Consider the following 13086-nt stretch of genomic DNA (forward strand, 5'->3'; position numbering starts at 1 on the left):
AAATATAAAACTCATCAGTTAAGACTGCAATTATAATACTATTTTTCTTTGACAAATGAAATTATTAAAAAAATAAAGCCTGAAGTTATTTGCAACTAGTTGTACTACCTACACAGATAAAGCAGTAGGACAGGATCCCATGAACTTTTAAATCAACTTCCAGAGATCTCTTTATTTGAAAGGATAGTGAATAAATTTCCTCAATGTTCAAGTTCAGATGAGACAAACATTCATATTCTGTTCTCGGAAAAATCTAAAATTGTCTTGGCAGGGTGGGTCTGGTTCAGGAAGGAGAACACCATGATGATACTGCTTCAGATAGATACATCTGCCATGAATCTAATCAATACATTTAGGTTTTTATTTAGGGGTCATTAGTAGGTAGTAAGAACCTACTAATGACCCCTAAAATAGGACTTGCGCTGTTTTGAAAAAGTGTGGGGTGAATGGGTGGGGGACACAACAAAGTTTTTTCCTCTTACTAGGCTTTGGAAATTAAAATAGCATAATTGCCAAAAAAAAAAAAAAGTTTTCCAAAGTGAAAAAAAATTATGGGACTACTAAAACCCATAAAACATGCTGAGTTAGCCCTGGCTGGTGTGGCTCAATGGATTGAGTACCAGCCTGTGAACCAAAGGGTTGCCAGCCACATGCCTGGGTAGTGGGCCAAGTGCCCAGTAGGGGGCACAAGAGACACAGGCACACATTGATGTATCTCTCCCTCTCTTTCTCCCTTCCTTCCCCCCACTCTAAAAAACATAAATAAAATCTTTTTTAAAAAGTTGATTTTAATTTGTATTAGTTGAATTAAATTGTGATCTTGGCTCTGGCTGGTGGGTCACTGGTTCATTTCCCAGTCAGGGCATGTGCCTGGGTTGCAGGCCAGGTCCCCAGTAGAGGGTGAATGACAGGCAACCACACACTGATGTTTCTCTCTCTTTCTCCCTCCCTTCCCCTCTGTCTGAAAAACACATAAAATCTTTAAAAAAAGTAATCTTGCTCCTGCAAAAATGTTAGGCTTTTGAGTTACATATTTAGCTGGATACACAATTACTATAGGTAACAGAAACATCTGGTATAGGCATTAAAAGACATTAGATATGATCCTGTTGTGAAAAGTAAAGCGAAATCTAAGGAAGTAACCAGTTACTCTAAGTAAGACTACTACAGGAGATGGGTGCTGTGTAAGAGCTAAAGTTGACTCCTTTGAGAAAGAAAAAAAATTCAGTTTGGATTAAGTTTAAGATTATAAGGAGCCAGTGGCTCTGAAAAGTGGCAACACTGTATCATTATTATGTTTAAACACTGGGTCCTCAGAGAAGAAATGTATAGATGGAATAAGACACTGTTTAGTTTTTCCTCCCTTCTTGTTTTGTATGTCAAATGTAAACAGCAATAGATGATAATTTGATATAACATTTTTTAAACCTCACCCAAGGATACACTTACTGATTTTAGAGATAGGGGAAGCAGAGGGAGAGAGAGAGAGAGAGGGAGCGAAACACTAATGAGAGAGAGAGAAGCACTGACTGGTTGCCTTTAACACACTCCCTAACCAGGGACTGAACTCACAACCCAGGCATGTGCACTGGCCAGAATTCAAACCCACAACCTCTTGGTCTACAGGATGATGCTCCAACTAAGTGAGTCACACCAGTCAGGGTGATTGATATACCTTATTTTTTTAAAGGGACAAATGTATAGGTCCTTTAAACAAAATGCATTTCCATAAACATGCAGTTTATTTAAATTTGTGGCTGTGACGCATTTACAGAAATATATGTAAAACTAAAAATTTATTATTTATTTATTTATTTATCTTTTTTTAATATAGCAGACAATATTTTTATTTAGTTATTTTTCAAGTACAGTTTTTTGTCTATTTCTCCCATCCCAGCCCCCCCCGCCCCATGCTCCCCACCTCCCTCCCATTTCTAGCCCCCTTAGTTCTTGTCCCTGTGTCCTTCCTATTTGTTCCTCCAAATCCCTCCCATTTTTCCCCTTAAACTGAATTTCTTTCATTACTTAATGATTCTAATGTTCAGAACTAAATCAGCATTATTTCTCTTTTAAAACAAAGCACACATAAATAACTAGGCTCTTCATTTTAACAGTATAGATACATTAAACACTGTCAAAATAAAAATCCAAAGTAAAAAGATCATCTCTTACTTTTACAGTTTCTACATCTCCAGCCTTGGCAGCTTCCAGCAATTGTCTGTCTGCTTCTGAATTACCTAAGGGGATGCCCTCTAAAGAGAAAGAGAAGGAAAGAGCAATTAACTCCTACTTAGAGGGAGGAACCACCAAGCTTTATAAGGGAGGCATCTTATCTGAAAGTAGAGTTCTTTTTACTTGTGTGGATTTTGTAGTAAATACCTATGGTAGTAGAGGAAAAAGTTAAGACTTTCTTAAAACTTTTTTTTGGAAACATATATAAGTGACACATATGTAAATATGAATAGTGATTTAGACAATGTAAAGGAACATAAAATAGATGTCGAAAGATGGCCTGCTCTGTAACCAAGCCTGTAGAGTGGTGGAAAAATATAGTAGTGCAACCACCAGAGATCTAACCATAGTTCAGACATTAACTAGCTATCTGACTGGAGCAAGTCACTTGAACTTTTTGGGCCTGAGACTTTTCTTAGCTCCAAAATGACAGAAGCTGGATTAGAAGATATCTAAATTCACTTTCAGGTCTGGAATTCTGTTTTGCCTTATGTCTTAGAACAAAATAAACTCCGGATGGATTAAAGACTTAAATATAAAAATTAAACCTTAAATATAGTAATTGAGAACAGACTATAGGTGTTTTTTATCTTGCAGTAGAAAAACATGTTGGAGTAGTACATCAAAAGCAGAATCAAAATTGATTTGGAAAAATATTTACCAGGCATTAAATACAGCATTAAATAAAGTTATAAGGCAAAGAAAAAATGGAAAAAATATCACAACATATATCTTAAAACTGCAAAAAATGACACTTTATTTTTCATCCATTAGAGGGCAAAGAGTAAATGGAGGAGCTACATGACAGTATTTCTGTGATTTGCATTAAAAAAGCATCTATTACTTCTGTAATTCACACACAAATTCACATGAGGAGAAGATTAAGAATTATAATACCTAGGCGCTGACAAGAAAAACAGATCCTGTCATACAATGTTAGTAGTAGAGCATAAAATGGTACATAACATTTCTAGAAGATGACTTAACAATTACATTTATCCTCTGATCTGGGTACTATACTGTAATACTTTATTCTAAGAAACTAGCTAGAAAAGTAAGTAACAGCATTTTGCATAAAGCCACCAAGACTGTAAATCTCCCTCACTAGGTGACTGAATGGGGCAAGCCAAACTGACAGCAGAACAAATACATGGTACATGGGGAAGTAACACAGTCCTGTAATTAGTTCCCAGTTTTAGCAGCTTCCAGAGGGTTTTATCAACAGGCCTTCACCTATTCGAGGGGTGTTTTTCTCAGTGTGGTTTCCAGACCACAGATACAAGGATCTCATCAAATGTGACTATTAAAGATACAAAAGGCTTGATCTGTTACATTTGTTCTCATTAGAGCTCTGAGAAGTCAGATACTCTTAAATTGTAGTAAAATGTAGAGATGTAGGCAGAGTCACTTTAAAAGCATGGGACCAGATTTCTAGGCTAAAATTTTTAAGATATGTGTAGCTATTTATACCTTATATATACATATTTTAACTAAACATTTTAAAATGTAATGAATGGGAAAATAATTAAATAAATTGTATTAAGTCAAATAGTTGGTTACCTTGCACAAAATCTACATGCCTTATGTATGAGAAATCTAAAAAAAAGGTGCAGAAGTAGGACTAGTCTTTACAGTATTATTTATCACTATGGTTGCTCTACCAAGAAACATCTACCTTTCAAAGTTTTCCCTTCTTTAAAAAGAAATAGCTACTATTATACCATACTTATTCAGAGAAATTGGGCAGAAAATGATACTGAAACAAAATCCTAACAAAGATTTAACAACATTTGGACATTAAGTATAACAAGTGGGGAAGAAATAACAGCCAACAATTCTAAAATAAATTCCTTTTACTACCAACTCTTTATAGTGTGTGAAAAAATTTAAATGTTAGTTAAAAAATAATTTCATGGAAGCAGTTAATACCTTGAAGGAGCTGCTGCACGTTTTCATTCCCCATCTGTAAAGCAGTGAAGCCCTGCAGGGATATGATGTTAGGGTCACACCCATAGCTCAGGAGCAGGCGGCAGGTTTGTAGGTGACCACAGTGTGCGGCTCTGTGCAGAGAAGTCTGACCAAGATTATCCAGAGCATTCACCTGAACAATGCAGAAAAAGCTGCAATTAGCTTTCAATGCAAAATTGTAAATCATCCAATCATGTATTTAACATTTGCTACTAATTAAAAATTCTCAACTGTTTTCTCAAGAAGCCTATTCAAAACAAACAGTTATGCCCAAATTTAGAACATAAAGTCACCAATTCATGAAGGCTGACAGCAGAAGGAAGACTCAGTTTTGGGTTAAAAGGGTGAGATGTTGAGTAACAGCTGTGTTTAACATCCAAGCATTAATGTTTACCGCATTCAGAGCTAGACATTGCCTAAGAAAATCTAATCCATGTATTTTTATGGTCCTCTGAGGTCCAGAATAGTGGAGAATAACCCAAAGAGAGACAAGAGTCAGTAACAAATCCAAAGGTTAGGTTAGCATTGCAACACTTATTTCTACTGGTTTAATCATCTACCTTTTTTTATCATGTAAAATATAATCTGTGTAGATACACTACAAAGTATTCACACAATGGAATACTTCTGAGCAATGAAAAGGAACAAACTATTCATTAAGTGGATGAATCTCGAAAACAGTATATTGAGGAAAAGACCTTCCACAAAAGTATAATCATCATATGATTCATTAGACACAAAAGCATCAAACAGGCAAATCTAATCTATGCAGGAAAAAGTAAAAATGATCACTGCCTCTAGGGATGGAGATTGCCTTGGATGAGGTCCTATTCTCTGCCATAAGATAATGCTCTGTATCTTGGTGAATTCTGATTACACAGGTGTACGCATCAGTCAAAATTCAGTAAATGTACACTTAAGATTTGTGCATTTCACTGTATGTACATTTTACACTGTAAATGAATATTGACCCCTAGATGCTGCCTACGTGAAAGTATTTAAGAAGTGTACAATAATGTACAAATTACTTTAAAGTATGTCAAAAAATAAAGATATATTGATAGAGGGAGAAAATGTAACAAAGCAATGTACCAGAATGTTAACAGAATCTAGCTGGTGGGCACATATTCTCTGTAAAATTCTTTCAACTTGGTTGTATTTTTTAAAATGTTTATAATAAAAAACCACCTGTAATACTCCCCCATCTCATCCTTACCCCACCCCTCCCAACCAGGGAAATAAGTCTTCAAAACAGAACTGAGATATTAAGTCCCTTAGTAATCAATCCTATGGCACCTAGTACATTTTCAGACACTGTCCAATTTATATTCATGGAATCGGGAAAAATTTAAACAGGAATATAGTAAAACTCTCTCAATGAATCCAAAACTAGACTATATATAAACAGCTCATTTCCAGGCTTACGGAAACTGAAAAAGCAATTTAAAATACGTAGGGTTAATTTATTTATTCACATAAAATATATTTTATGTAAATATGAAATACATATTCACTAAAATATGAAATACATTCACTTGAAAAGTTAATTTGAGTACCACTCTGTTTTAAGATTAGGGTGACCAACATGACCTGGTTTGTCTGGGACTTCCCCAGGTTTAGCACTGAAAGCACTGGGTAAAATTTTGGAACTCCTTCAGTCCTGGACACACCTGAATGGCTGGCCACCCTATTAAAGACTGTTTCATTGAGTTCCACAACTCAAACTTAATATGCATCTGGATATTCTTCTGGAAATGCATCACAGGCACAAAAAAGCAAATAGTGAAAAGTTACAGAACAGACAGACAAATGAGATATGACAAGCAGTCAAGCAGAAATAACTTTATTCAATAATTTACAATAGGAAAGATGAAAATTATACATTATCAAGAATTCCCCCAAATCAAAGAGAAATTAAGACACTGAGAGGCAACACAGGAAGAAATTGCAGAATTCTAAGTGGTTACTTGAGTGCAAAGCCCAAGGAAGGACAGATCAGAAAACTATTCTGCAAAGCACATTCAGAGAAGAGCCTCGGGGTGATCTGAGGGGAAAGGGATCTCTATTTCACTTTTCTCCCTTTATTCAGAGTAGCTTCATTCTTTCCATTATATAATGAATTTCTACTAAAGATTTTGTTTAAAGGCAAGGGTCTGTAGCTAAAAACTGTCTTGGCCCATGTAACTCAGTTGGTTGGAGCATCATCCTGTAAACCAAAGGGCTGTGGGTTCCATTCCCAGTGAGGAAACATGCCTGGGTTATGTGTTCAGTCCCCAGTGCAGGCTTGTATGAGCAATTGACTGATGTCTCTCTCTTGCATCAATATTTCTCTCCTTCTCATGTCCCTTCTCTAAAATCAATAAGCATGTCCTCAGATGAGGATTTTAAAAAAGAAATGTATCTTTAAAAAAAACAAAAATTTGTACAAACTGCTGAATTAGATGACTGTCACTCAATCTGGAATGCTATGTTTATCTTTTACAGACTGTTATTTTTTTTTTAAGTTCCTGGGTAAGAAATGATTTGTAGCTTGGATGACAACATAATTATTCAACAAATAAAATGCCCTGTGTATAAATACCAACTAAAAAACATTAACTTCCCAATATGAGTAGCATTTCCCGATATGGGGAGCTGTGTTTTCAGTCAGGTTATTTAAATAATTCATTTTCTGTTCCAAGTTCTTTGGCTTAGTCACAGAAATAACAGAGGGGAACAAAGACTGGCTGGGGTAAATAACCAGAGTTATCACGGTAACCAAGGAACAAAAGACATGAGAAAAGAATACTGGAAAATATGATAGGTCAGAATCAGTATTCTGTAGCTAGGGATATTTTCCTGAGGACTATATATGGTGTTACAAAAAGACCTTAAAGATAACTGGACGGGGGAGTGGGGGGGGCAGACTGGTGGTGGTGGTTAAAAGGAATAAAGGATATATAAGAAAAATGTCACTTCAAGTAAATCCACAGGATTTCTAGCAAAAAATTTGATAAAGAAAAAGTATCTGCAGGACTATTTTTAAGATTTAGAGGAAAACAGTAATACTTATAAGAGAGTGAACAGTTTAAAAACTCAGGCATTTCATCTGCTAAACCAAATAACTCACTGGATTACCAAAGATTACCAAAAAGGTAATACCTTTGCTTCATGTTTCACCACAACTTCAACAACATCGTTGTGAGCTTTCTCGGATGCCACATGCAGAGGAGTCAAGAATCTTAAAGAGAAAAAGCCGGCCAGATGATGAATGCGTTTTTCAAAGAAAAAACAGTCAATAATTTTTAATTATTAAAACTATACTTACTCTTTAGTCTTTTCATTGATGTTTGCTCCTTTTCTTAGCAACAGTTCACAGATTTGCTTTCTTTTAGGGTACGGAGATGCGGCAGCACAATGCTAGATAATTTAAATTGCAGCATTAATCAAGGACTCTATGTGACTGATTTTTATTTAAGAATATTTGTGTCCACTCAAGAAGTTATTTTAATTCTTTTTTTTAAATTTTTGACCAACTTTTTAAAAACTTTGCTATTCAAAGACTTTCTATTGGATAGAATATGCAACGATTACTAAATTCTGTCAGGGTTTGAAAAATCTTATTTACTAGACAATATCTATTACTAAATACTCTAATCAAACTTTATAGCTGTCTTACATCTTTGAAAAAGCTACTACTGATGTGATAAAAATTTTAAATTAATGTGACTGATACTCAAAACTATTCCCATTGAGAATGGTGCTTATATTATTTTTAAAAGGTTAATTAATAAAATGCCCCAAAAGCTGGGGTTTCTTTACATGAAGAAATAACACAGCACTCATCAGCTCTGGATGCTGCTTTGATAATAGAGCTGATGGAACAGTATTTGTTGACAAGTAGTATTTGTTTCTCTTCCAATGAGCTGTTTCAGCACAATAAGGAGCTTGGATTACCTGTTTGGCAAGTATCAGTGGTAGAAAACGATACACTTCAAGCTGGACATGTATATGTGTACACAGCATCTACGTGTATGATACATCAAGGAGTAAGGGAGCCAGGAGATAGGGATGTACTCATTAGAAACCTAGTTAAGTATCTTGTGGTTATGTCCCAGATCTTTTCATCCTCAACATCCAGGATGACACACATACACAACAAGTGTTCAATAAATGTCTAAGAGTGAATGGCTAAATCAATGTGTGTGTATATATATAAAGATAAAATTTAAACCTGAAGTTTATGGAATAAAAGTTCTAGATAACTGTTAAGCCAAGTTGTTTTACATAGCTAACTACACAGTACATAGGAAATTTGTTCTCTGACTCTGACCTGATTTTAATTACAAAGCTTATCCAATCTTCATCACTTTGTTTCAGATCCAATCTTTTGATACTGCTGCTGTCACAAAAAACATTCCTTTGCTCTCAATAAAACCCTTTCTAATTGGTGAGCCTGGCTCCTTTGGTATGTTATGAGTAATCACTCCAGGACGTCTAATAGGATAGTACACAGACTGGAAATAGTTTATTTCCAAGAATTTTGGCTGCATTCATTTCAAATTGCTCCTCTATGCCTCTGCCCCTTCCTGGGACAGGGCCTGTAATTTCTGGAAAGCTGGAAAGCATGCCCCTAGAGCACAACTATCCGGTACTTAACTCCTAGTATGTTTTAAGGTTAATAACAAAATAAGGTGTTAAATAGCAGACTATTTGGGGAAAATCAAGATGTAGTGTAAGCTGTCCAGACCAGAAAATTTTCCGTGTCAGTCTTTACAAGTTTCTTTATATCATCTTTATGCTGCTATGATTTTAATTTTGCACTAGCATTTCTTATTGGTGGGCGGCTTTCCTATTGTTTTACCTGGATAATTTTTACAAGTAGAAAAAAAATCTACAATATTTTATAGATAGGTTTCTACATAACCTTCACATAGTTTACATCACATTGTAAGGAAGAAAATAAACCATCAAAGATATCTGATAAGTAAGGATACATGAGTTAAATTTTCCCCTAAACACATTGACTTATTTAGGGCCACCTTCCCTCACTCAAAGCACATTCTGCAATTCATACAGAAGGATTTGCTTCCTTTTAAATTTCTGCTTCTAAGGTAGTCTCTGATTACACCATTCCCCTTCCTATCTTCCATCACTTATGCTTACTAGCTCCCACCTTTTCTAAATGCTTTTCCATAGGCTGGTTGGTTCTCATTTACTGTGTTACAGTTCCATAGTGGTCATTATTTCTATTAGGGAAACAGCTTCTACTCACATACTTTATTCACACAGTAGAGAGAGAAAAATACTGACTTTAGATCTAATTTTGAAAGAAATCACAATACTAGAAGGAAAACTAAGTGATTTTTATCTTGGTGGTAGAATTATTTTCTTTCTCATTATTTTCAGTGGATTCCAACTTTTCTTTTTTAGAAAGTTTATTTACTTATCTTTAGAGAGAGGAGAAGGGAGGGAGGAAAACACTGATGGGAGAAAACATCAACCAGCCGCCTCCTGCACATTGGTGCTCCCGCTGGGAGCCAAATCGGCGACCTTTCACTTTGTGGGAGGACATGCAACCAACTGAGCCACATTGGTTAGTGCGGGTTTCAAATTTTCAATCATAAGAGTTATAATTTTTATAATAAAAAGTAAATTATATGTACCATTTACAGTAATAAAAAGTTACACACAGTATATCCATAAAGCATTTTTCTGGAAGGATACTCAAATAAGTAATAGCACGGCCTTTTAGGGGGCTCAGGTTGTCTATTTTCCTGTATTATCTGATACTTTTTTATATATGCACAGGTATTAATTTTTAAAAAGCACAGATTTTAAAACAATGCTATTACTAAAAGTAGGGCATTATGATAGTTACTCTGTATCATCAGAAGAGGGAGAATTATGACTAGCCTTGCTGTTTCTGGTTACTGTACTGTAAACACTTAAATCTGAAACATTACCAATGCTGTTTCATGCGTTTGAGGATGCTTAAAATTGACCATTTCCAGAGAGAGATGTTTTTTGATTCGTGTAACGTCAGCTTCCCGTGCAGCCTGAAGCAAAGAGTGGCCTTTAAATTCATCTAGATAAAGAAAAAGTATGTAAATCTGTATGAGAATGGTCAAATTGATAGGATTCACCTAGTAAAAGGCACAGTATTTTTCTTGAAATTATTTTCAAAATTATCTACCAAAATAGCCAAATTGAGTCTAAAGACAAATATAACCCCCTGGAAAGGGAAACAGTGGGATTCCAGTTCCCCTCGGTTATGACCCAGCTTACCCCCAACTCTTATCACAGATGTAGCCCATGGCCAACTCAAGATCTGTTTTGGCCTGAAGGTATCTTGAGTACTGTGATATATTTCCAGACCAAAGAGTTCTGAGAATTTTCTAAAACACAGGAATTTCCTCAGGAAAAATAGAGGGTGACCACGATCCCTATGCTAACATTCCAGCAATAGCAGATGGCTTTGTTCACACGTCAGAGAACTCGGGACAAGACGGATTATCTCCAAGAGGCATCTACATATTTTCTTAAGGTTCCTCTCTTGTATTCCTCAGATCTGTGAAACCATCCATTACCCTTTAGTACTCCACAATGATGTAAGTTTCCTATTTATGTATAGCGAATTAAATTAGGTGGCTACTTCTCACTACATCTACATCAGCTATACGTAGAAAACCAAAGAACTGCTCGGATACCAAAGAATATTAGATGGTAAAATCTGTGGATTATGTTTATAAGACAGCAACCTACAAGTAACACTTTAACCTCATGGCACTTTCACTAGAAAGTCACATCAAAGTTAGGAACAAATCCAAATTCTTTTCAAAAGCATACAACCTATAAGACTAACACATGTAAAAAGCATTTAACCTGACTTAAAAAAAACAATAAAAATATGTTTTCATTTCATAGCATCTTAAGAACAGAATGAGTAGAAACTTCCAAATGATTAAATATGCTAGTCTAAAAAACATACAACCCATAGTTAAGGAAAATATTCTATTATTTAAACATTTCTAGAAACAAACAAGAAATAATTTTTAGTTTGGTATCATAATATCTTAGCAAAATAGTCATCATTTTATACTCACATGCTAATCTTTCTTTTAACTGTGGCGTGGGAGCCAAGTCGATAGCACTTTTATTGTGACAATTCAGCAGTGTTGGATCTGCACCATAACTTAGGAGAAGAGAGCACACTTCGACCCTGTTCTTAGAAGCTGCCTCATGAAGAGGAGTGAACTGCCACAAGTCCATTGCATTTACACAGGCACCATGCTGAGGGTGGGGGGAAGGGAACACATAGTGTTCAATTTTTAAGAGACTTCAGAATTATTACTAGTCTGTAATTTAACATCATGTAAGCTTAAATAGGTTTTGTTCCCAAAGTTCACTTTTTAAACCAATTATTTCAGAAAAAGAATACACCCCCCCACCAATGGAAGGAACAGTAGCTGTTATGACCTTCTTATGACAGCTGCTGAAAGAATAAGGAAAAATATTCAAGGGGCAGAATGAGTGCAGAGTGAGAGAAGTGTATGGTCAAACACATATACAAAGACTGGAAGACAAAAAAATTGGGGTGTGGGTAACATGCTTGGATGCACTCAAAGGAGAATATATTATCTTCTATTCTCATCCAACAGGGAGCAAAATTAGAAATTTCTTGCCAGTTTGGGAACCTGCCTGTTCAACAATAGCCACCCAACATACTGGAAGAATTAAAGCTTATCCTGTGAGCCTGTTCCAACCTAAAGTACAAATGTTGCAAAAGTAACTGATGGTTTTAATAATATACGATTCACTAAAAACTGCTTTCTGATATTTTTCAAGAGTTTTGAAACTTCTCTGTAGCCACGAATTATAGAATTACTTAATTTGCTATTCATAAGATGGTAGTACCACGTTATATCTACAATCTTATGGTATTTCAAAAATCTCAAGAAAATGCTGACCTATCGATCATCTACGTTTGATAACAATTATAAATACTCCAATATCCACCAAGCACTAAAAACATAGAAAACAGATACACTATGTATTTAAAGTATCTTACATAATTATAAGAAAAGTACAAGAAAACTAACCTTGACCAGAAGTTCAGTTACTTCATAATGACCATAAGAACAGGCATTGTGTAAAGGCACCAGATCACTACAATATGAGACGGGGGAAACCTGTTATTACAGATTGCCTAGACTTATTTTATTTTGATTAATTTAAATTTAGTTGGATTTAAATAGCAAATGGTTTACGTGACCTTTGAATAAAAACGTGTAAAATTTAATAACATCCACTTGAACCTAAGTCCCAACTCCCAAGTCTCTGTGAAATCTATCTCTGCACCGCCCCCCTTCCCCCCGCTCCCCCGCCAACACACACGGTCACTATTTTGGTTCAGGCTTTTACTATTGCTCCCTGTATTACTGAAATAATTCCTGCTTAAATTTGACCTTCAAGCTATGGCCAGATTTTTTCAAAAGGTTATCTAATGTGGTTACTCCTTTTTGTAACATCTTTTACTGGTTCTTCCTTGCTTTCAAAAGATGGTTCCAACTGCTTAGCCTGGCATATAATGATCTGACCCTCTCTGGCCTGACCCTGCAGTCACAGTGTATTAAACCACTTGCAGTTCCCTAAATGCCTGCACACAGGACTATCCCCCGGGTGTAGGATAAATTTCCCTCCCTCCTGGCTTACTTCTAAACATGTTTTCCAAACTCAGAGCTCAAACACTGACTCTTTTGAGATATTCCTTAATAAAACTAAAACTTAATTTCTTTATAATTGCAATGAAAGAAGAATTTTCTCTGTAAGAAGGTTACAGTGGAACCTTAAAATCTTTACCTATCTTTGAGCTGCTCCTCCATGGGAATTACTCACAATTGATCA

General features: G+C 35.5%; 1 protein-coding gene across 3 annotated transcripts in view; it reads right to left on the reverse strand.

The window, feature by feature from the left end:
* The window catches only part of TNKS2 (tankyrase 2), a 53834-nt gene that overhangs the window by 25971 nt on the left and 14777 nt on the right, over positions 1 to 13086 (reverse strand). For all 3 annotated transcript variants that reach the window (XM_053663821.1, XM_037156714.2, XM_037156715.2), the window contains exons 7-13: positions 12282 to 12348; positions 11286 to 11472; positions 10146 to 10267; positions 7508 to 7599; positions 7342 to 7420; positions 4162 to 4333; positions 2173 to 2252 (exon numbers count right to left, since the gene is read on the reverse strand). In XM_053663821.1, the coding sequence (XP_053519796.1) occupies positions 2173 to 2252; positions 4162 to 4333; positions 7342 to 7420; positions 7508 to 7599; positions 10146 to 10267; positions 11286 to 11472; positions 12282 to 12348 (799 nt within the window). The remainder of the gene's footprint in view (positions 1 to 2172; positions 2253 to 4161; positions 4334 to 7341; positions 7421 to 7507; positions 7600 to 10145; positions 10268 to 11285; positions 11473 to 12281; positions 12349 to 13086) is intronic.

The sequence above is a fragment of the Artibeus jamaicensis genome, unplaced genomic scaffold, assembly GCF_021234435.1.
Source record: "Artibeus jamaicensis isolate MK-2021 breed Jamaican fruit bat unplaced genomic scaffold, CSHL_Jam_final contig_332, whole genome shotgun sequence".
NCBI classification, from domain to species: Eukaryota; Metazoa; Chordata; class Mammalia; order Chiroptera; family Phyllostomidae; genus Artibeus; species Artibeus jamaicensis.